This window comes from Miniopterus natalensis, chromosome 7 (genome assembly GCF_054644295.1).
Source record: "Miniopterus natalensis isolate mMinNat1 chromosome 7, mMinNat1.hap1, whole genome shotgun sequence".
Taxonomy (NCBI): domain Eukaryota; kingdom Metazoa; phylum Chordata; class Mammalia; order Chiroptera; family Miniopteridae; genus Miniopterus; species Miniopterus natalensis.
Window position 1 is genome coordinate 62,996,029 of NC_142087.1, and position 22,487 is coordinate 63,018,515.

Consider the following 22,487-nt stretch of genomic DNA (forward strand, 5'->3'; position numbering starts at 1 on the left):
GGACTGAATCCACAACCTTGGTGTATTTGTACAACTCTAACCAACTGAGCTACCTGACCAGTGCTGGTCTGGAGAATATTAATGCTCACACAGGAGTGGTAAATCAGCTACACACTGAATGAGTGCTGATTGTATACCCACTATCTCAAAATGAGGGACTGTGAATGTAGGTCATTGGGCTCTCCCTCAGCAGGTCATATGCCCACAGCCCAAGGGGGGAACCTATACCTACTGGGTACCACCTGTGTATACTCCCAGGCTATACACATGTACTGGCCCATCTACTTCAACAGTTTGAGAATTCAGATGCAACTGAGTGAAGTTTGGAGACCAAAGTTTGGTTCTTCAAAATTTTATTAACAAAACCTGGGAGAAACGAAGCAAGGGTGAGCAGACTGCACCGTTCCACCCAGGCACAAAGAATGAAGAAACAGAAGGATAGATAGACAAAGGCAGGAAGAAATTGTAAGACCCTCTGGTAAGGGCAGATGGGCAGTCAAATGGTGGATGGGCACAAGGAGAAACTGAGGGACCACTGGAAAGACAAACGGGGGATTCCAGGCAGCTCCCCAGCCTGGAATGCAGGCTGTGAGGATGTATGAGCCAGTGAGGCTCAACGGTCAGCACTGGAGCGCAGGTCGGTAGTGAGTGGGTCATGCTGGATGGTTTGGTGTAGCATCAGGGCCAGTAATCCTGCCCGGTTTGTCATGGCTGTGCGTACATTGCGCTCCTGCTCAAACAGCTCATCCAGCTTGTACCACTGCCAGAGGAGCAGAAGGAGCCATGACATGGAGCTCTGGAAGACCCACCTCACCCTGACCACATCCAGCATCAAAACCTACCACGCGCACACGCTCCAGGTCCACTTCAGCACGCCGCAACTTCTCCCAGCAGTAATGGCGGTTGCACTGGCGCTTGGGTAGGCGGCAGAATTCACCTGTGAGCTCAAAGACATCACGTACAAGGGGGCACCCGCATACCTCGTCAGCTGGCACCTGCAGGAAGATGGCATGGGGTGAATGGGGTGTAAGGCAGAAAGGAGGGTAGACTGGGAAGGGGTCAGGAAAGCAGGGAGGATGAAAAGAATGGTGTTTAGGGGAGAATGGAAAGGAGTGGGAAAGGGGAGGAACAGAGGGTAAAGACGCAGGGAAAGGGGGGGATAGGAGGTGATGAGACAGGAAAAATGAGATAAATGAAGGGTGACAAAGCAGGGAATGTGGGAGCCATGAAAGTAGTCAGGTAGGAAAGGAAGGAGGAGGGGGGGAAGAAAGGGATGAATGTAGGGCAGTGAAGAAGGGAGGAGTGACAGAATGTGAGAAATTGAGGGAAAACCTTACTTTGGGGTCCCGTGAGTGCTCCGGGCACAACACCTGGAGCCGCTTACAGTATGTCTTGCTCTGAGGATTGTAGACATCACAGAAGAGTCGTGTGGCCCTGGGGGTTTGGAGTAGAAAGAGGGTAGTGAAAGGAGAGAAGGAAGGGGGAACCACCTATTGCCCATCACGACATCCTGGCCCAACATTTTACTTTTGACCCCAGCATTAACCTTGCTTTAACTCCACGTAGCACCCACACTCACCCTTCAATGCGTGTGGGATACATGGACCCAAAGGACGTCTGGCTCTCATACTGGAATGATGAGCAAAAATGGAAAGAACTGTGGATGTGTGCTGCATGCCCTCCCAGTACAGCACTCAGACAACACATCTGTCCCCCAAAGACCCGCTATTGTTCCCACACCAACTGGCCTCTCAGGCTGACACCCTGACCTTGGCATAGCAGCGCTCCATGTGGCGCAAGGCAACACGTGGATTGATGGGGTGCCCGCAGGAGACGCAGAAGATCTGCAAGTCTGTGTCGTCACTGTCACCCTCATTGCTCTGCATGGGATGGAAGGAATGATGAGGCCGGGCAGGACCAGGTACTGGACCCTGGACTGCTATGCCCATGCTCGCTCACCTCCTCATCCTCCCGCACAGCCTGCTGCTTGGCTCGTGCTATGATGGCCTCAAGCTCATGGAATCGACGCTCCATTTCCTGAAGGCGGGTGCGGGCGCTCTGCTGCTCACGGCGAATGCGTTCAAGGAGCTTCTTGCCATGTTCTTCAGCAATGCAGGGGCTCTGCTGCCACTGCTGGATGCGTTGGGGAAGGATCTCATAGATGCGGCTGCAGGGAGCAGTGGGAGGAGTGCAGGTAGAAAGGTGGCAAGCAACAAGATGAATAAGTGGGGTGAGCCAAAGATGACAGAATAGATGAGTGACTAAATGTTGAAAGATGAGTAAACAGGTGACTGGATGGTACATGAACTGGCAGGTGAGTGAATTTTGGATGGATGGGTGGACAGACAGGTGCATGCTTGATTGACTGAATGGTAGACAGGTAACTGGCAAACATACAGAGGGATCTTGTCAAGCCCTATCCTATATTCCCTGACTCCCTTGAACCCTCCAAGAATAACTCACTTGGCTGCCAGCTTCATGCCACAGTCATCTGAGCAATACTTGGAGTTGGGCTGGGCAGCGCGCACACAGCCAGGCCCCAGGCACTGCGGTAGTGATGCAGGATCCTTGACATCGGTGCGCTCTGGGTGTTTCCATTTGTCCTTGTGCTTCTGCTTCTGTCGATGCCGCTTGTATCTCTCCTCCTTCTATTGGACCAGGCAGGTCCGGACAGGGTAGAGTTGAAGTCAGCCCCATACTCCTGTCTCCCCTGCATCCCATCCCTTTCTGGCTCTCACCCCGTTCAGCCCCTGCCATCTGCCTTCCCACATGCATTTCACCCTCTCCATCACCTTCTTCTCAGACTTCTTTTCCCGACGCTTAACATGCTTCACTTTCACGGCCCTCTTCCGCAGCGCAGGGTCCAGGAATGGGGACTCCTCTGTGTCGCTCATCCAGGGCTGCAAGTGAGGCATACATTGACCCCTTTGCCCCACTCATGACTACCCCACCACCTACTCAGTTCCCAAATCAGCCTTCCATACCCTCTGCCTCCTCTCTTTTCATTATGGATACTCTGCTTCTGTAACCACCCTTCCACCATGGGATGCTCTGCCTGCTCACCAGGCCGTGGTCATCAAAGGCCCCTGCACATAAATCCTGATACAGGTCAGGGTCCAGTGGTAGGTCCTCATCTGACAGTGGCTCAGGTGTGGCTGTAGCCTCAGGTGGCTCCTTGACTACTGATGATGCCATTGCCCCCTCGTCCTCACGGATGCGTCCCAGCTTCTGTGGCTGTGACTGCTGCTGGGTGGGCAGCGGCCGACGAGGCCTTGGCAGGGACTCAGAGGATGTCACTGGCGAGAGCTGCAGGGCAGAATCTCAGGACTGGCCCTGAACAATCTGCCCGCATGTCCCGCCCTGCCCTGGGAGGCTGGACTCACCGAGGAAGGGAAGTACTTGTACGATTCCTGTGCCGGCAGGAGGAAGGCCCAGGTCAGCCCCAGGTGGATGGAGGTTGGCTTGGCCCTAGCCCCTCCAAGTGCTCGACCCACCAACTAGCCCTACCTTGCCTCCCCAGGCACACATGCACCCCCATCTTTGATAGCCAGGACCTGCTCAGCCCTGCCCTACCTGCCTGCTATGCCTAACTACCTAGAAACACCTAGCCCTACCGTGCCCACCTGGGGTTAGGGGCTCCCCTGCTAGCCCAGCACACCTGGTCATGCCCCATCCATCTGGATAGGCCAGGCTCCTTTCAACTAGCTATATGCAATTAGTCCCCACTCTACCTAGCCCACCAATTTTAGCCTTAATCACCTTTTCTTGAAAACAATGGCCCATTAACCTGACCTTGCCCAGCTCTGCCCATGCTCACCCGGGCCCGCAGCTGGCACTGACGCAGCCGGCATTTCTGCCGGATCTTGTTGGGGCCCCCAAACTTCTTCATGTCCCGGCAGAAGTCACAGTGGCCACAGTCCTCAGTGCGCCGGCAGGCCTCACACTCGCCACACATTCGGGCTGACCGTTTGATCTGCTGCTGCTGCTGCTGCTGCTGCTGGTGATGCTGAGGGAAGGAGCCCAGAACACAAATCAACAACCCAAGTAGGGCCTGAGGTAGAATCACCTTACCTATCCCAGCCACTGCAGCCACTCACCTGGCTGGGTGTGGCCACCAAGGGCTGTGGAGAGGATTTGTGGGGCGAAGCAGAGCCCCGAGCAAGCATGGCCCCAACCCCTGTCCCTGACCCCGCCCGGCGCTGCAGGTCTGGATCCGGGGCAGGCCTCTTGCGCCCTCCACCCTCATCCCGGGGCTCACTGCCGTCTCGCTCATTGCTGTCCCGTTCCCGTGACTTCTTGTGCCGATAGCGGATCTCCAGCTTGGGGTCTTTCTCTGTGGGGCAGAGGGTGGGGCCAGGGTGGGTTGGCATCAGGGGATTTGGGTTGTTTCAGAACTCTTTCTTGCTCTTCTCTCCTTTTCTGTCCTACCCAATTGCTCTCTCCCCAGTACTCCAGGACAGAGCTGGCCCCTCTAGTGGGACCCTCTATTATGGCTCACCACAGAATAACCACTCTGCCCACAGAAATATACCAGTACTCCCCATGACCCAGCCCCCCATTATGGTTCCTCCCCCTCCCTCTAAGCCCCACCTGCCTACCCTGTCCATTCCACCCCTCACCTCGGCACTCCCGACAGTACCACTCCCGGATGGCCTTGGCCATCTTCTCAGTGATCCGGATGCAGTCCCCATGGAACCACTCATTGCAGTTGTCACACCCGCTGCAGAGGATGGGGTGAGTGGTGGAGATGTGAGGGGCCAGACCCATCAGCCTCACCCAACCTTGACAGGTGTCAGCCCCGCCCACCTTTCCCCTGGCTCACATCATGAAGCAATTGATGTCTGGTTTGCGGCAGATGCAGTAGATGGGTGCATTCTCCCCATTCTCCGACTTGCTGTCCTCCCCAGCATCTGGAGGCTCGGGGTCTGAACCATCCCCGTCCTGTGGGATCCCCCACATTATGGCTCCTTCAAGAACCCCCATCATGGCCCACCACAGACCCTAACACTCTGCCAATAAGACTTCCCATCACGGCTCCTCATAAATATTTCCAGTGTGGTCCCCATCACTCACCCCTGACACCACATTACTCTGCTTATACTCCCCCACCACTCTGCCCCAGACCTCCCATACTTACCCCGCTGACACCCCATCAGTCTGTCCACACATTCATAAAGGCTCATTACAAACACCTACCACTCACCCCACGTTGCCCCCGTCCTGGCTCCTCACAGACCCCCATCACAGGCTCTCACAAACACCCCGTAATTTATCCACAGGCTTCCTATCACAGTTCCTCACAGAACCTCCCTTACTAACCCCACAGATACCCTGTCCCATCGTGGTTCCCCACGGATCCCTCCATAGAAAGTCACCGCGGGCACTACAGACTACCCGACGCGACTCATCGCAAACCCATTACTCTGGTCGAAGAATCCCTCATCCAGACCCCAAGGAACTACTATCAGGGCTCCCCACTAAACTTCTGTTACAGACTCCCACAATGGCTCATCACAGAACTCCCAAATGGTTCATACATCGCAAAAAACCGGACCATCAAACCCTCATCGTTCTGCCCACAGAGCCCTATTAAGGCTCCCCACAGGCCCCCACAATTTTGCCCACAGACTCCCGTTCGGGTTTACCACAGACCCCCATGCCGACCGACCCCACCATGAGTAACCCCCACCAGCCCCTACCGCCGACGCTCTTCGTGGACCTGGTACTCACCATCTCTCAACTCCTGGAGTACCCTTCGCAACCCCCGCCAGCGACCCGCGAACCTGCAGACAACTCCCCCGGCGTCCGCGGCGGTTGCAAAGGTACTCACAACTACTTCCGCTTCTTGTCGCGCCTCCAGGGCACCGTACTCCTATTGCGCAAGCCCAGCGCGTCAACTCCGCGACAAGCAAGTGGTCGCCCTTCTAAATCCCCGACTCTCTCTCAGGCGCCGCCATCTTGGCTACCGGGGCCGTACGGCGGCCGAGTCCACAGTTCGCAGGAAACATGGCCGCGCCTGACCGCTGCTTTCCTGAGGGCGCCGCCATCTTGTCGGCGGAATCCGTACTGTGACCGTTTGTACGGACTCGAAGTTAGAGGCAATATGGCCGCGCCTTCTGCGCGACTTTGATCCAGATGCCCTCATCTTGGAATCTGATTCCGTAGGATGGCCGAAATGGGTAAGCTCACAGACTGCACGTGGCCGCGTCCTGTTCGCGGCTTCCAGAAGGACGAGGCTGCCTTGGTGGTGGATTCCGTACGCCGGTCGCTTGTGCTGCAGAGAAGTTCACAGGGAAAGCGGCCGCTTCTGAAACACTACCCGTGTGAAATCGCACTCATTTCTCTAATCACTTTTCACTTTTACGTTCCGCATATATTAATGGTGTTTCGGCAGATTGTCCCGCTTCGCTTCCCGCCACTCTTTCCCGCTCTCATGCCTTGCAGTTGCTCGGCCGGGCCTGGCACGGTTCAGCCTCCGGGCCTTTGCGAGAATTAGCCCAGAGCAGCCAGGAAGGCTGTAAACAATGGTGGCCTCCCCACCTCTGGTGAAAAGTGGCCGGACCAAAGCAGACCTGAAATCTACTTTGACAACTGGCTTCACCGAGCCCTCCCCGGACCCCCGCCCCTCCGGAATGGAGATTTGCCTGGTTCCCGGTGATGCCCGCTTTGGTTCTCATTTCATACATATCCAACAATCTCTACAATAAGAGCAACTTTTTAAATGTAAATTATGTACAATAAAGAAAATCTGTTCAGGTCAGGGAGCTAGACATCCCCTCAGGGTAATGCTCTAACCTGGGCAACCATGGAGGTTAAATGAGGTACATGTCAGCGTTACTTTACATGCAAGGCTTATCACCCCACTCCTCACTCCGCCCTAACCTCCCCCCCCGCAAAAAAAAAAAAAACATTAGATGCGGAAGTCCTGGTCCTAGTAGATGGTAAATGTCCACATTCAGAGTCAGACTTTATTTGGGGTTCAGGAGAGGGGTCTGGGGAAAATGGGATTTTTCACCCTTGGGGGACAGTTTTCCTGGATTTCTTGGCTCTGGACATAGCAACTTATTTACTACCGAGGATTCTGCTGCCCCACCTTTCCTCAGCATTTTAATTTATGTTTTAGAGGCAGGAAGGGAGAGAGAAACATCGATGTGAGAGCAACACATCAACTGGCTGCCTCCTGCATGCCCCCTACTGGGGACAGAACTGCAACCGGGGCCTGTGCCCAGACGGAAAATGGAACTAGTGACCTCTTGGTGCATGGGATAACGTTCCTTCTGCTTTGGGTTTAATTTGCTTTTCTTTCATTTATTTTTAGTTGAAAAGCTAGGTTATTGAGATTTGAGGGGAGTCAACTCTTAAAAGACAAACTAGATACATGAACAGTCAAAACTCAGCTTCCAATAAGGCACACAATACCGAGATAGGTTAGTAAGCCAGGACAAGCGGAATAGAAAACTGAGACAGAGAGGTAAATGGCCAAGCAGTTTGCAGCCGTCTAGTAAATCACAAACTTGTATCTTCCCTAATCAAGGACACGTAAGAGTAAATGGTTAGCCTGGCTGGTGTTGCTCAGTGGTTGAGCATCACCTATGAACCAAGAGGTCACCAGTTCAATTCCCGTCAGGGCACATGCCTGGATTGTGGGTGCAGTGAATCAATGCTTTTCTCTCATCGATGTTTCTGTCTCTTTATCCCTCTCCCTTCCTGTTTCTCTAAAATCAATAGAAACATTTTTTTTAAAAAAAAAAGAGTAAATGGTTTACACTTATCCTTCCCAACCAGAGGGTAGATAGAGTAAATCACCCTACTCAGGGAGATAGATAGCAGAAATTCAATTAGTGCCATTTGTGCCAAACACCCAAGGACAGACGAAGTTAAGGGGGGGGGGGGGAATCTCATTTTGGCGCATCAGCATAACGTTAATGAATATTCTATTGAGATGGTTCCCTAAGACCTCCCCTAAACTCCCAGCCTCTAAAACCCTGAGCAGGTGCAGGGAACAGACCCTCAAAACGAAGGACACAGGGCACGCTCTCGGGAGCACGCCCATGCCGTTCTTCCCTCTCACGCGTGCTTCTCAAACTCTAAGGGTCCCCACAAGACTTGCAACCAGGGCAACAATGAGCAGCAGTAGCACGTCCCAGGCTAACTCCCTTAACCTGTCAACAGGCCCCTTTTCTCTGACTTTCTAGGGCGCCAAAGCAGCTCTGCCTAGGCGCTCTGCTGTTGCTTCTATCCTAAGCCCTTCCTAGTTTCACGGTCCTCAGCTTTAATAAACATACTCTCCAAATCACCTGAACTCTTATGGAATCTTTCCTGCATAAAGTCAAGAATCCACACACTATAGGCTGGCCTCAGGCATACCCACTCCAAGCTGGGATCCTGTCCGGTAACAATAAGATAGGTAGTAATACGGCAATTCCAGGAAGCATACCTCCAATTTGACAAATGCTTATCCTCACGGTTGGAGGAATAAAAGACCCCAACTGGCTCTAAGATCCCAAAGCATATTATTAGCCCCCCTAGGTCCTCTTTTACCTTCCCATACATACCTCTGGGAAACTGGGCTACTGTCTTATTTGCTATCAGTGGCAAATAAGAGCACAGGGTGGGTGGGAGACTCAAACATGGCGCTGCTTTTACCACTTGACTGTGCATGCTGAGTCTGGGCAGTTCGGATATTGTTGACAATGATCATGTGTGTGAAAACTCTAATTTTATCATTAGCAATAAATATCAATTGTTTTATTTGAAGTGATGGTGTCACTTGGTTCAATTTCAAAAAAAATGTCTTCCAAGTAACAAATGTAACGATAGTTGTTCTTTCAGATAAAAATGGTGTTCCATGAAAAAAGTGGCTACTTTAGCTCACAACTCAAACTGTCATACAAGTGCTTTTCCTCAAGACAATCCTTGCACTGTGATATGCAGTAGTGTTTCATGCTTCTCATTTCATAACACATAATGTTAAAATGATTGATGACTTTTCAAGGGTTGAGATTTAATAAAATTCGTAACTTTTATTGCTTCATCAAAGATATTCCTAAGTGTGACTTGATTTTTTTGTGTGTGTATGTGAATGTTGTGGTGAGCAATATGATCAGTACTAGTATTTTAGAGCAACTACCTAGATTTGTGATAATGTGCTTGCAGTTTTAACAACCATTATTTTTACCCCCTTTGGTACAAATATTAATGTGGTAAGAAAGAAAAAAAGTCCTAATATTATTATGAAAAGGTTTGATCCTGCAACCCACCTGAAAGTATCTCAGGTATCCACAGGGGTACACAGACAACACTTTGAGAACTTATTTTCCATAACACAAAGATTAGTGTTAATTAAATACTGTTGAATATTGTCGGAATTGATTGACATTGTGGATGGAAGGGGGGTTCTACAGAAAGTAACCTCACAGGGTGATTTGGTCATAAATTACTAACAGGTCAGGTCATGGTGGGTAGTCAGGCCTCAAGCATATAACTTCTGTTTTGAAAAAAATGTTTATTTTATTGATTTGAGAGAGAGAAAGGGAAAGAGAGAGAAAGAAACATAAATTGGCCTCCTCCTTCATGCCCCGTTCTGGGGATTGAGCCAGCAACCTTGGCATGTGCCCTGATCAGGAATCAAACTGGTAACCATTCGGTTCATGGGATGCCACTCAACCAGCTGAGCCACTCTGGCCAGGCCACGTAACTTCTTTAGTAAAAAATTTGTCTTGCCTGGCCGGGCGTGGCTCAGTGGTTGAGCGTCGACCTAGGATCCAGGCGATCGGAGTTCGATTCCTGGTCAGGGCACATGCCCGGGTTTTGGGCTCCGTCTCCAGTATGGGGGCATGTAGAAGGCAGCCGATCAATGACTCTCATCCTTGATGCTTCTCTCTCTCTCTCTCCCTCTCCCTTCCTCTCTCTGAAATCAATAAAATATATATAAATATTTAAATGTAAAATATTTATATATACACGTATATATAAATTTATCTTTGCCTTAAGCAAACCCTGTCCATTGTTGTGCATCTAGGTTAACACGCCTCTGGAATAAGCTTGACCACTCTCAAGAGTGAACATAATCTTAACTATCCTGTAATATAATTCCCGCCTTGCTTTCTCCCGCTTTCACGTAGTCTTCCTTACATTCCCTTCTTAATTTTAAATGCATAAAAGAAACTTCAAAATTGTCATTCTCCAAAGCATTTGAGATCTTGCTTCCTGGCAATTATCATCACGTTGGTTCAAATAAACTCATAAAAAACAAGTCTGGATGTTTCCTACATTCACATATACTTGGCATAGTTGGCAGGATTCCGAAGAAGCCCACCCAGGACAGCCCTGTGGCCCTGGACCTGGTGATAGATGCAAGGTCCCTTGTGTCCCTCCAGCTCCCGGCTTCGCATTGGGTGAACTTGGGGGCGTTTTGTCTTAGGATTCTGAGCCTGTCTGCTCTAGGTGGTGGGTCCTGACTTTATTTAAGATGGTCTTAGAAAGTTCTCTAAGTGGATAACGGTTGAAAGAGCACAGGAAAAGAAGAAAAAAGAGCACAGGAAAAGAAAAAAATGGGTGGCTGCTTTTAATTTTGGCTTTCTAATTGGATCACTGACTGAGAGGCTGAACAAAATCTTTGCTGGTTAAATGAGAGATGCCAAGTTGGTATCTGCTTCCTTTCACAGCAAGCGCCCAAGAGACTGAACTCTCTGTAGCTCCAAAAAAGAAAGGACATTGGCTCCCTCCACCCAAATAGCCAATGTGGTGACGATAATTGTTTCAGATCACTGAATATGGAGTGGCAGAGATAGGCACCCCAGGGCATCCAGTGTGGTAAAGCAGCGGATCCCAGAGAAGCCAGTGGGAGCGCGGAGAAGGGCAGAATGCCCTGGAATGGGTGCGCCCTGAGAGAGGGACCCTAGAGAGAGGTCTGTGCCTTGGAAAGAGCCACCATTCCTACGATGTCTGTTAAGCAATCACTGGCATTTGCTCTGGTATTTGGTGATTAAGAATCTTTACCTGTCTGTTAATGATATTAGTAATAATAATAGTTATACTTGTTCTTTGGGTTTTTCTTTGTATATGATTGCTGAAGGTAGATCAGAGAACTGTTAATACTCTTTTTACGGCTTATATAAATGTTATACTAGATGCAAAATACAGAAAAACTCAGATCATGATAGTTCCCACTTACTTCCTTTAAAGGCACAAAGGCCTGGCCCTGGCCAGTTTGGCTCAGTGGTTAGAGCGTCAGCCCTTGGACTGAAGGGTCCTGGGTTCGATTCTGGCCAAGGGCACATACTTCGGGTGCAGGCTCAATCCCTGGCCCCAGTCAGGGTGCCTGCGGGAGGCAATGAATCAATGTATCTCTCTCACATTGATGTTTCTCTCCCTCTCTCTCTCCCTTCCACTTTCTCTGAAAAGCAATGGAAGAAATAGCCTCAGGTGAGGATTGAAAAAATGAAAGCACAAAGGCCTGCTCCTCTGTTTTTGTGGTAGACCTTTCCTCTTACTGTTGATTGCCACACAAGCCCTAAAAACAAACCTTTGGTCCATCCCCTGAGTTGGTCAGTTTCTAACCCTCATAAAACTGGCCTGTAAGTATCACATTGAATCCCACAATTTGAACAATGCCTGTCACCAGAAGTAGCAGTCTCAGGATGTCAACACACTCTTTAGTTTGTAGGTGTTGGAGTCACCAAGAAAGATATGATTCACAGAGGCCCTGGATGGAACAACCTTTTACCTACATAGAAAAGAGACAATGCAAAATCAGCTTCAATAATGGTCATTGGTCACCCATGCTTATATTTCCTTGTTTCTGACTCAATGAGTGGTCCTTTGTTCTGCTTAAAGCATGTGCATCATACGGCACCTGCCCAACTATATCTTGCCAAGAATGGAGCCCTTCACCTGTAGCACAAGAGGGGTGCATATAGCTCAGAAGGCACATAAGCATAGACACATATTTCATTTCTGATGAGTATGCGACTAAGAGCGGAATTACTGGGTTATATGGTATCCCCTAATGTTTGAAGAAATCTCTAGACTGTTTTCCAAAGTGAGTTTGTCATTCTACATTCCCACCAGCAGTGTCTAAGGGTTCTAATTTTCCCACATCCTCACCAACATTTATTACCCGTCTTTTGTGTCACAGCCATGCTAGCTGTGAAGCAGCATCTCATTGTGGTTTTTTTTTCTTTTTTGTTATCCTCACCTGACGATATTTTTTTCCATTGATTTTTTAGGGGGAGTGAAAGGGAGGGAAGGAGGGGTGCGAGAGAGAGAGAGAGAAACATCCATGTGAGAGAGACACATTGATTGGTTGCTTCCCGCAAGCACCCCAACTGAGGCCTGGGATCAAACCTGCAACCCAGGTATGTGCCCTTGATGGGGAATCAAACCTGCGACCCTTCGGTGCTTGGGCTGATGCTCCAACCACTGATCCACACTGGCCAGGGCTCGTTGTAGTTTTGATTTGCATTTCTGTGATGGGTAATGATGTCACACATCTTTCCATGTGTTTATTGGACATTTTCATATCTTCTTTGAAGAAATATCCAATCAGATCCTTTGCCTATTCTTTTCACGTGTTATTTGTTCTTATTATTTACTTGTAATATTTCTAAAAATATTCTGGATATACGTCCCTTATCAGATATGTGATTTGCAAACATTTTCTCCCATTCTGTGGATCTTCTCTTCATTTTCTTGATGGTGTTCTTAGACACACGAAAGTCTTTAATTTTGATGATGTCCAGTTTATCTTTTCCTTTTATCACTTGTGCTTTTAGTGTTATATCTAAGAAAACACTGCCCAATTCAAGGACACAGATGCACAACTATGTTTTCTTCTAAGAGTTTTATAGCTTAAGCTCTTACATTTAGGTCTTTGGTTCATTCTAAGTTAAAAGATCCATTCTGAGTTTTCTATATGGCGTGAAACAGAGGTCCAACTTCATTTTTATGCATATATGCATTCAGTTTTCCCAGCACTATTTGTCGACTATGAATAGTTATGGCACCCTTGTCAAAAATCAGTTGTCAACAAATATGAGCGTTCATTTCTGGACTTTCAATTCTATTCCATTGATCGACGTGTCTATCCTATGCCAGTACTAAATATCTATTTCTTGATCACTGTAGCTTTTTTTAAAAAAATGTTTTTATTGATTTCAGTGAGAGAAAGGGAGAAGGAAAGAGAAACATCAATGATGAGAGTCATTGATCAGTTGCCTCCGGCACACCCACTAGTGGGGATCAAGCGGAACCCCAGCATGTGCCCTGACTGGGAATTGAAGCTGTGACCTCCTGGTTCATAGGTCAATGCTCAACCACTGAGCCGCACCAGCCGGGCAGTCACTGTAGCTTTGTTGTAAGTTTTCAAGTCAGGAATTGTGAATCCTCCAACTGTGTTACTCTTTTTGAATATTGTCTTGGCTACTCTCAGTTGTTCCTTAGATTTCCATACACATTTTATGATCAACCTGTCTAATTTTGCGAAGAAATCTGCCCAGACTTTGATAGGCGTTGTGTCGAATCTGTAGATCGATTTCGGGGAGTACTACCATGGTGACAATATTGTTTTCCAATCCACAGACATGGGATGCCACCCTTTCCTCTTAACGTGAGCCGTGACTGCGGGTCCTAGGGGGGCCGAGGGACGGGGCGGCTGGCCAAGCGGAGGGTCGCCGCCGTCTTTCCCCTCCCCCCTCCCGCCAGCCCTCCACTGTTACCAAGATGGCCAAGGGAGGAGTGCGGAGCCTTCCTCTCACTCCTGCCTCGCAAGGCCAGAGAGCAGTCCTGACATTTCCTGGTACCCGCGGCCGCGTCGCCCAGCCTCCCACTAACGGCAGCGACCCGCGAGGGCGGCCGCGGGCAGCGCCCGGTTGCCGTGGGCCCCGCGCTCCGCGGGCCGCGGGGCTGCGCGCCGGGCGGGAAGCTGGCGGCGTCGTCGGGGGACGGGCCGCGCGGAACCCAGCTACTCCCCTGGGCGCGGAGCAGCTGAGCCCGCGGGGTCCTCTCTCCGTCCAGGCCCCCGTCTCTGGCTACTTTCCAGGGTCTGCCCAGAGCGCGCTCCAAGTCCAGTACGTTTTTCCTCTTGGAAAAGGCGAGGTCTAAATACAACCCCAGTTTATACAGCGAATTGAACCTCGTAATAGGCATAAAGGTCTGGTTAGGTCTCGGGTTCCAAGGGTGTGTACTGGGGCTTTCTTAGCCCGTCTGGAAGATTTTTATTTCGCTGTTTATTGTACTGGCTTAACTAAGGGTGGGCGGGCAGGAGCGCCCCTCTCGGAGCAGGCCAGAGAGGGCCGTAGCCTTGGCGGCGGCCACGCGGCCCCAGCCCCCTCCCGGGTCCCGCAGCAGGCGCAGCCCCGCCCCACCGGGTCCCCTCCGCCGCGGCCCGCGCCTCCCTCCGGCGTCGGTAGGAGGAGGCCCAACCGGGGACCCTGGGCGCTCCGAGAGCTCGGCGTCCCACAGGAGAGCCCTCAACAGCCAGGTCCCGCGTGGGTTCCTCCGCCCCACCGAGCTGTGTCCAGCCTCTGAAGCGGCTTCTCGGAGGATGGGTTTCCATTACAGAAACGCCGCAACCCTGGGGGTCAGCCCGCGCCCGGAGCAGGAGCTGCCTCGACTCAGGCGCAGCCCACAGCGAGGGTGGCTCAGCGAACACCCGGGATCCCGCTGGGCTGAGCCCTTCCCTGCGGGGGATCTGCAGCCCTTCACCTTCGCCGCGGAACCCCGTCAGCCTATGGAGGGTTTAGCCACGCAGCTCCTTTGTCTTGCTGACTGCGCACCAAGTTTGTTTGGCCAAGTGGCTTGCAGGGGCCTTAAAACTGACACTCGCCCCCTCATGCAAGTGCATGCCCAAGATAGGCACAGTCACACGCAAATGTAAATTCCTGATATGATTTCACCAGCCCGTGTAATCAACAGTCTCCCCTGCCTCCCAGCGCCTGTATGCCTTATACACCTCTTAGAGAAGACCTTTTTGGGGCTTACCAAAACCCCACTCTTTTGGTTTGAATTGACCCATCCAGCCCTAGCCAGGTAACCCCAAAGCACTCCACTCAGGGTCCCTAATAAAGGCAGGTGGCTCAAGTCCTGCATCTGTGCGTCTGCACTCTGCCTTGACCTCTCCGTGTGGCCCCTGGAGGAATGCAGGGTACTTCTTCCAGGCCCTGTAAGTGACAAACTTCTCTAATTCAGTTTTTCTTGTGGCCTGTCATTAAGGGGGGGGAGTGCGGGGTAGTAGGGTTGCTCACTATCCAGCACCCTAGGCTCCACTTAACAAATGTTATTTTAACAAAGTCATAAGATAGTGGCATAAGGAACCTAGAACCAAACCACTCTCATTCCCCTCAAGGACTCAACCTTCTGTCCCCAGGTGGAAAGAGGCAGATTACAGCTGGGCCCAGCTGGCTCAGGTCCAGTGACAGGTGGAAGGAGAAATGTCCCCAGATGGGAAGGAGGCTGACCTCACAGAAGTCATGAGGGCATTGTGGGCTTCAGTGGATTGGTGACACACGGGGAGCAGGAGGCTGAGAAAACCTGCCTCATTGGCAGGATGGAGTGTGTGGCCTATCAGGGATAGATGTCACCTGGTTCTCATATAAAGGATTTTTTGAGAAATCATTTGTAATACTACAGAGAAGTATGGCAAATATAAGGGTTACTATTTTCATTTGAATAAATGTTTTCCTTTAATCTAACAAAAATGTGAGAAGAGGGAAGCCCCTGATTTTCTTCTACCACTATAGTATTTCAAGATTACTACCTTATAAAGTAACTTATTTTTTAAATTGATTCTAGGGGGTGTGGGGGAGAGATTTGTTGTTCTACTTATATATGCATTTATTGGTTGCTTCTTGTTTGGGTTGGTTATGGATAAAGCTGCTATAAATAATTGTTTAAAAGTATTTTTTCATTTTTCTTGTCCCTATACGCCAAGGTTGTAGGTTCAATTCCTGGTCAGGGCACATACAAGAATCCACCAATGAGTGCATGAGTTGAACAACAAATAGATGTTTTTCTCTCTCTAAAATCAATCAATTGATAAAACAAATAAAAGAATATTATAAAAGTTTTTTCATTTTTCTTGAGTAAGTGCCTAAATGGAATTGCAGGGTGATATGGTAAGAGTATGTTTAACTTTTTAAAACTCCCAAACTTTTCCAGTATCTGTTTTACTAGCAATGTATTTTATTTCATTTTTTAAAATGCAACTTTATTGAAATATAATTCACATCATAAAATTCACCCATTTAAAGTGCATAGTTCAATGATTTCACAGAGCTGTGCAAAGACTACCACAATCAATTTTAGACCATTTTCATCACCTCCAGAAAGAAACTGTACCCATGAGCAATCATTCCTTATTTCCCCTCAACCTTTCCAGCCCAGGGTAATCACAAATCTTTTTGTTTCTATGGATTTGCTTAGACTGGACATTTCATATTAGTGGAATCATACAACATAAACTCTTTGGTGACGGATTTGTTAGCATAATTTCAAGGCTCATCCATGTGGTAGCATATATTAATACTTCACTCCTTGCCCTGGCCAGTTTGACTCAGTGGTTAGAGCACAGACCAAAGGGTCCCAGGTTTCTCAGTCAAGGGCATGCACCTCGGTTGCAGGCTCAATCCCAGTTGGGTGCGTGCCGGAGGCAACCAATTGATGTGTCTCTCACATCAATGTTTCTCTCTCTCCACCCACCCCCTTCCCTCCACTCTCTCTAAAAAAAATCAATGGAAGAAATATCCTTGGGTGAGGATTTAAAAACAACAACACTTCACTCCTTTATATGGCCAAACCATTGCTTAGATATACCACATTTTATTTATCCACTCATTCATTGATGGACATTGCGTTGTTTCCACTTTTATGGCAATTATGAAAAATGCTGATACCAACATTTGTATGCAAGTTTTTGCATGGATATATGTTTTCATCGCTCTTGGTTACATACCTAGGAATAGAATTGCTGGATCAAATAACAACTCTATGTATAATTATTTGATCAACTGGAAGCCTGTTTTCCAAAGTGGCTACATCACTTTACATTCACACAAGTACTGCACAGGATAACTGTGACCATGTGGTGTTCCATCGTGCTGTACACACTGCGGGACTAAATCACTCTCTCTGTAATTGTGTACTTACCTGGCTGGGGAGGGGTGCCATGATCATGAAGGTGGTTTTCCCAGGGCAAGGCTTACCCATTGCACTCCAGGTGTGCTGACTCCTGCAAATGTGGGGAACTCGACTGCATAATTTGTGGTAGTGGGGGACTGTGTTCACACTTTCCCCTGTGGGGGGAAAATATCTCTGTAATTGCATAAGTGCAAATGGAGAGTTTTCTGGCATGCTGTACTGGTGAGGCAGAAACAAAGGAATTTGGGTGCTTATGCCAACAGTCTGTGGCATTATGCAGAAGCTGTCAACATTCTATGGCAAGCAGCATTCCCTTGGTCTCCTTCATAACAACAATCTTCCCAGCCATCCATCCTCCCTCCAATTTCCAGGTCTTCAGGGTCAGTTTGACCAAGCAGCTCTCAGGTTTGAACTGATCACATAAAGCAGTCATAGAAGCCTGGGAGAAGGCTGAGAGACAGGCATGACACCCACAGCTTCATCACAGTCCACAGACTGTGCTCCAAGAGATGCAGTACTAGTTCCATATCGCAAGCTGGTTAATGGCCAGCTCAGAGCCCAGATCTCCTGCTTCCCAGCCCTGTATCTCTCCTGTGACATACACACTCTACTGTAAGGGGACAGCCCTCTTCAGTGTCTGTCTTGAAGACCGAAGGGTCTTCAAGGCCCCAGTTCTGATTTTCCAGAGATATAATTTATACATTAAAGCTGACTTGTGGATGAAATTTCTTGGAGGTAGGGCAGGTGGTGAAATCATGTCAAATCTCCTTATGATATACCGGAGCACACGCCGCTCTTAACTGGAGCCCTGACTGTGGTCCAGTTGGCCTGGGTTGGGCCTGGGGAGGGGACTGACTGAGAAATCTCAGCGTCTTGCACACTCCCAGTTCCCAAGTTTTCCCATGATTGCCACATTGGGAGTGGGGCCCTTCACTTCCTACTACATGATCTCAAAAGGTTGGCCTTACATTTTTTCCACCCCACTCACAAGGAATACCTTCCGATAAGAGAACATCAAGTGGGCTCTGTCACCATGGGAACTGAGGACACCAGGACTCACGACTTCCTATTGGGGATGAATTGCTGAGTCTGTGCAGTCTTCCTCTTACCTTTGGTCATGCCCCCAGTCTCCACTGCCAGCTACTCTCAGGTTTGGACAGAAAGGTGGAGACGCTCAGAAAATTGATTTTGGTGAATACTACATCCTTTGGGGAAACTCATGATGTAGTTGAAGACATAAAATCAAACAATCTCAGTAATTTTAAAAGTACCGTTAAATAACAGAGGAATGCAAATTTCACGTAAATCTGACACTGTCTGAAGGGATCAAGGAAAGTTGTCTGCAGAGGAAATTACTGAGCTATATTTTGAATGTTGACTTGGAATTATTCAGAGAGGACAAAAAGGGCTTGTGAGCTGAAGGATATTCTAGACAGAACATCAGGAACAAAGAAGTAGAGGTGCTGAACAGCACACACCCACTGGCAGGTGGGGCTGACAGGCGCACAGACGCGGCAGCCGCCACAAACAGCTCTGCTGCTGTGGAATTAACTTGCCAGGTAAGAGGGGTGGTTGCTTAGGCTGGTGAGGTGGGTGGGAGCCAGGACAACGGTGGACTATGACATCATGCCAAGGAGCACTTGAAAAGTGCTGGGAACCATGAGTGCACTTTTGTCAGGGAAGGCTTGAGTCCTGCCACAATCACCTTGCTCACCCCAGGTGGGAGTGCAGGACTTGGAGCTGGGCAAAACTACAAGAGCACAATAGGTAATGGACCAGACAGTCCACACATTTCATTATGGGGCATAAACAACCTGTCACGGAAGGCACAGGTGTAGTGGCTGCTGTACTGCGTCACCCTGGTCCCAGCACTCGGTAGTGTTGCCGGTTCCCAGTCAGGGCACATACAAGAAACAACCAATGAATGCATAAATAAGCATTCAATAAGTTTCTCTCTCTCTTTCTCTCTCCTTCTCTAAAGTCAATCCAAAGAAAAAAATTAATTGATGTAAAAAAAAAGTAAAACTATCTCTAAGATACTATATATAGAAAATTCCAAAGAATTAAAAAAAAACACTACTAGAGTTAAACAAATTCAGTAAAGTTGTAAGGTACAAGATCAACTTTTTAACCTGATAAAAATCATCTGTAAAAAAATCTATAGCTAACATCACACTTAGATAGTGAAAGACTAAATGCTTTCCCCTTAAGGCTAGACGTCTGATGTTGGGAAAGGTAGTGATGTGCAACTTCTGGTCCCTTGAACAGTTGCAGAAGAGTGGCCTTGGACCTGAAACATTCCCTTGCAAAGAGATAAAGAGCCCTTACCACCTGTGCTAGGCATGTCTCTTTGTTTGGGAATATCTTTTCCTGTTCCAGGCTTAATGTGTACTTCTTTTTACTTCTTTGTTCTCTGTGTGTCATATGGCACCTGGCCAGCCCCACTGCTATATCTGTTCCTGGAGGGGAGGTAATGAGTTCCTTTGCTTGTAGCCAAGAAGGGTGTGTGTCGACTATCTCCTTGTGTTGGTTTTGGGTCAGGCCCTACTGGCCAGGGGGACAGATACTCACTACTAAAGCTGATCTTGCTCTGTCTCTTCCCTACGTAAGCAAAATATTGTTCCACCCAGTGCCTCTGTGAGTCATGTCTTTCTTGGCTGCCCCAACATCTGCAAACAATATATTGGTTTGACATCCTGGAAATGTTGTTCCTAGGCAACAGGTGTCACTTGATCTGACATCTGTTCTCACCATTCCTGTTCAACATAATACTTATGTCCTATTCAGTAAAATGAGACCAAGAAAAAAAAAAAGGTATACCAATTGGAAAGAATGAAATAAAACTTCCTTTATTCTCAAACAACATGATTTTCTGCAGAGAAAAATCCAAAGGAATATATATTTTTAAAGCTCCTAGAACTTACAAGCAGTTTAGTAATGTCACAGGATAAAGGGCCAACACACAAAATTAATCATATGTCCATAAGGACATCATATCAACTTGAAATAAAAGTTTAAGTAATACCATTTACAATAACTCCAAAATACTGAAATATGTAGGCATAAACCTTACAAAATATGGGCTGTATCTACATGCTTAAATCTACAAAATACGAATGAGAAAAATCAAAGAAGATCTAATGAAATGGAGAGACATGTCAGGTATGTGGACTGGGCAATGCAATATATTTAAGATGTCAATCATCCACATGTTAAGCTGCAGATTTAGCACAGTTCCAGTCAAAATAAAAGCAGGATTGTCCGTCTATGTATATTCCAGTTGATTTTTAAATTTTAGGGAAACAAAGAAACTAGAATAGCAAAAATAAATTTTAAAAGGAGAAATCTGGTGGATTTACATGCCTTTATTTTAAGACATAAAACTATAGTAAGCAAGACAGTATGGTATTAGTGAAGGGATAGATATATCCATCAATGCAAAAGAATAGAAAGTCCAGAAATAGACTCACTCACATATGGCCAATTGATTTTTTGCAAAGATAAAAAAGGCAATTCAGTGGAGAAAAGACAGTATTTTTCAACAAATGATGTTGGAACAGTTGGACATCCAAATGCAAAAAACAAAAGTGAACCTCAACCCAAACCTTATAACATACATAAAAAGTTACTAAAAATGGACCATACATTTAAATGTAAAAGATAAAATTATAAAACTTTTATAAGGAAACATAGGAGAAACATAGAAGAAAATCTTCATGATTTGGAGGCAAGCAATGAGTTTTAGACATCACATCAGAAATATGATACATTAAAGAAAAAACTGATAAACTAGACTTCATTAAAATTAAAAACTTTTGCTCTATGACTGACACTGTTCAGAGGCTGAAAAGACAAGATAAAGGCTGGGAGAATATACAGGGTGGGCAAAAGAAGGTTTATAGTTGCACTGTGACATTCTTTTGAGTTAGTAAAGTTAATGTAATAATCATAACCTGCATGTTTTTTCCATATGAACAACTGAAACCTACTTTTGCCCACCCCATGTTTGAAAACCACATGGCCAGCAAAGGACATCTATCTAGTATACTATATTCAGAACTCTCAAAACTCGACAGTAAGAAAGTGAAACAACCCAATCTTAAAAATAGACAATAGATTTGAATAGATTTGAACAGACATTTCACCAGTAAGTTCATGAAAGATACTCAACATCACTAGCCATTCATGTGTGATGATAAAGGGACAGAGGAGTAATTTTGAGATGATGGAACTCTTCTGGGTCCTGATTTATGATGGTATTTACACAATCAATACATTTGTTCAACCTGTAAAAAGTTAATTTTACTGTATTTTAATTGAAAAATATATATAAATTAACAATTTAACCCCAAACAAGTAAACTTTCTATGTCTGACCACCAAAGGTGGCATGCTTGTTTCTTTAAACAGTCTAATTTCTCTGTGATGTCTCTCAGGTGTCAGTGTTGTACCTATATTTTAAAATGACAGAGCTTATAATTTTACTTAGATTGGTAGTACCTGCTGTTTCATTTGTCACAGATTTGGTATTCATGGTGAGTGCTGTGAATGGTAAACTTACCATTTCACCCACAGTGACAACCAATTTCAAAATACAGCTATTATACATTTAAAAGGGGGGGGCTCTCAGTTGGGGTTAGGATTGGAGTTGGGATTAAGGTTGGCTTTGGGTGAAACTCAGTGAGAGGAGAGAAAATCCTGAGCAGGGGGTGTTTACAGAGAAGCTTGGGAATGGCCCACACTTAGCCATTTTTATTCTCAGAAGCAGGACCTGGACCCTGTGTTTCTTTTTGACAGATGGAATAATGAGAGTTTGCATTTTATTCTTTATACTTGTCTGTGCTGTTCACGTTTTCAATTAAAAATATGTTCTCCTTTAATAATAATAAAAAAGCGAGTGCTATAAAAGAAGATAGTGAAATTTTGCTTCATAAACTTTTATAGGTGGACTTCTTACCTGTGGCCACATATCCCTGAATTTGCAATTTGTTTTGCTGGTGCTCTCAAGAATGGTGCTGCCCTGCCATCTAGTGGCCAGGTAGCAAGGGAGTCTTCCAACCTGCATTTCAATAAAGTAAAAATCTATCAAGTTTGAAGACAGTAAGTGTTCTAGGCATAGCTTTGATTTGGTTGTAGTCTCAAGCTGTTATATTGGATTTATTTATTTTTCTTTCATTTGTATCAGTTTTTGCCTCACACTTTTTATTGAATTTACTGGGGTGACATTGTACTTAGTGTCTTTATGCTTCTTCCTGTTTGTTTTCTCACGGGAAATAATCTTATAATGCTTGTCCTTGATGCTGCATGGTGAATTTCTGTTACTGTATTATTTTTCCTAGAATATTGACATTA

General features: G+C 47.2%; 1 protein-coding gene and 1 non-coding gene across 3 annotated transcripts; one reads left to right on the forward strand and one right to left on the reverse strand.

The window, feature by feature from the left end:
- Positions 1–269: 269 nt before the first annotated feature.
- CXXC1 (CXXC finger protein 1) lies at positions 270–6,098 on the reverse strand. Of its 2 annotated transcripts, none has more exons than XM_016225129.2 (15): positions 5,731–6,098; positions 4,823–4,941; positions 4,620–4,720; positions 4,098–4,333; positions 3,818–4,006; positions 3,384–3,410; positions 3,064–3,306; positions 2,793–2,900; positions 2,464–2,645; positions 1,960–2,167; positions 1,770–1,880; positions 1,580–1,629; positions 1,338–1,434; positions 843–995; positions 270–760 (listed from the first exon to the last, which is right to left on the reverse strand). In XM_016225129.2, the coding sequence occupies exons 1-15, from the start codon at positions 5,731–5,733 to the stop codon at positions 614–616; spliced, it is 1,974 nt and encodes a 657-aa protein (XP_016080615.2). In that variant the 5' UTR covers positions 5,734–6,098; the 3' UTR covers positions 270–613. The 2 variants fall into 2 exon arrangements, with proteins under 2 accessions (XP_016080615.2, XP_016080614.2); XM_016225128.2 differs by having other exon boundaries at positions 2,464–2,648; positions 5,731–6,097.
- An 11,039-nt stretch (positions 6,099–17,137) lies between these two features.
- Positions 17,138–17,294, forward strand: LOC148092785 (U1 spliceosomal RNA). Its single transcript, XR_015714878.1, has one exon. It is a non-coding gene; the product is annotated as a U1 spliceosomal RNA (small nuclear RNA).
- Positions 17,295–22,487: the final 5,193 nt, after the last annotated feature.

Excerpts from the sequence above, each read along its gene's own strand:
- CXXC1 (XM_016225128.2), bottom strand. Across the intron at positions 4,721-4,822 it reads GACATCAATTGCTTCATGAT|CGGGTGTGACAACTGCAATG; the intron begins GTGAGCCAGGGG and ends CATCCTCTGCAG. Across the intron at positions 3,307-3,383 it reads ACAAGTACTTCCCTTCCTCG|CTCTCGCCAGTGACATCCTC; the intron begins GTGAGTCCAGCC and ends TCTGCCCTGCAG.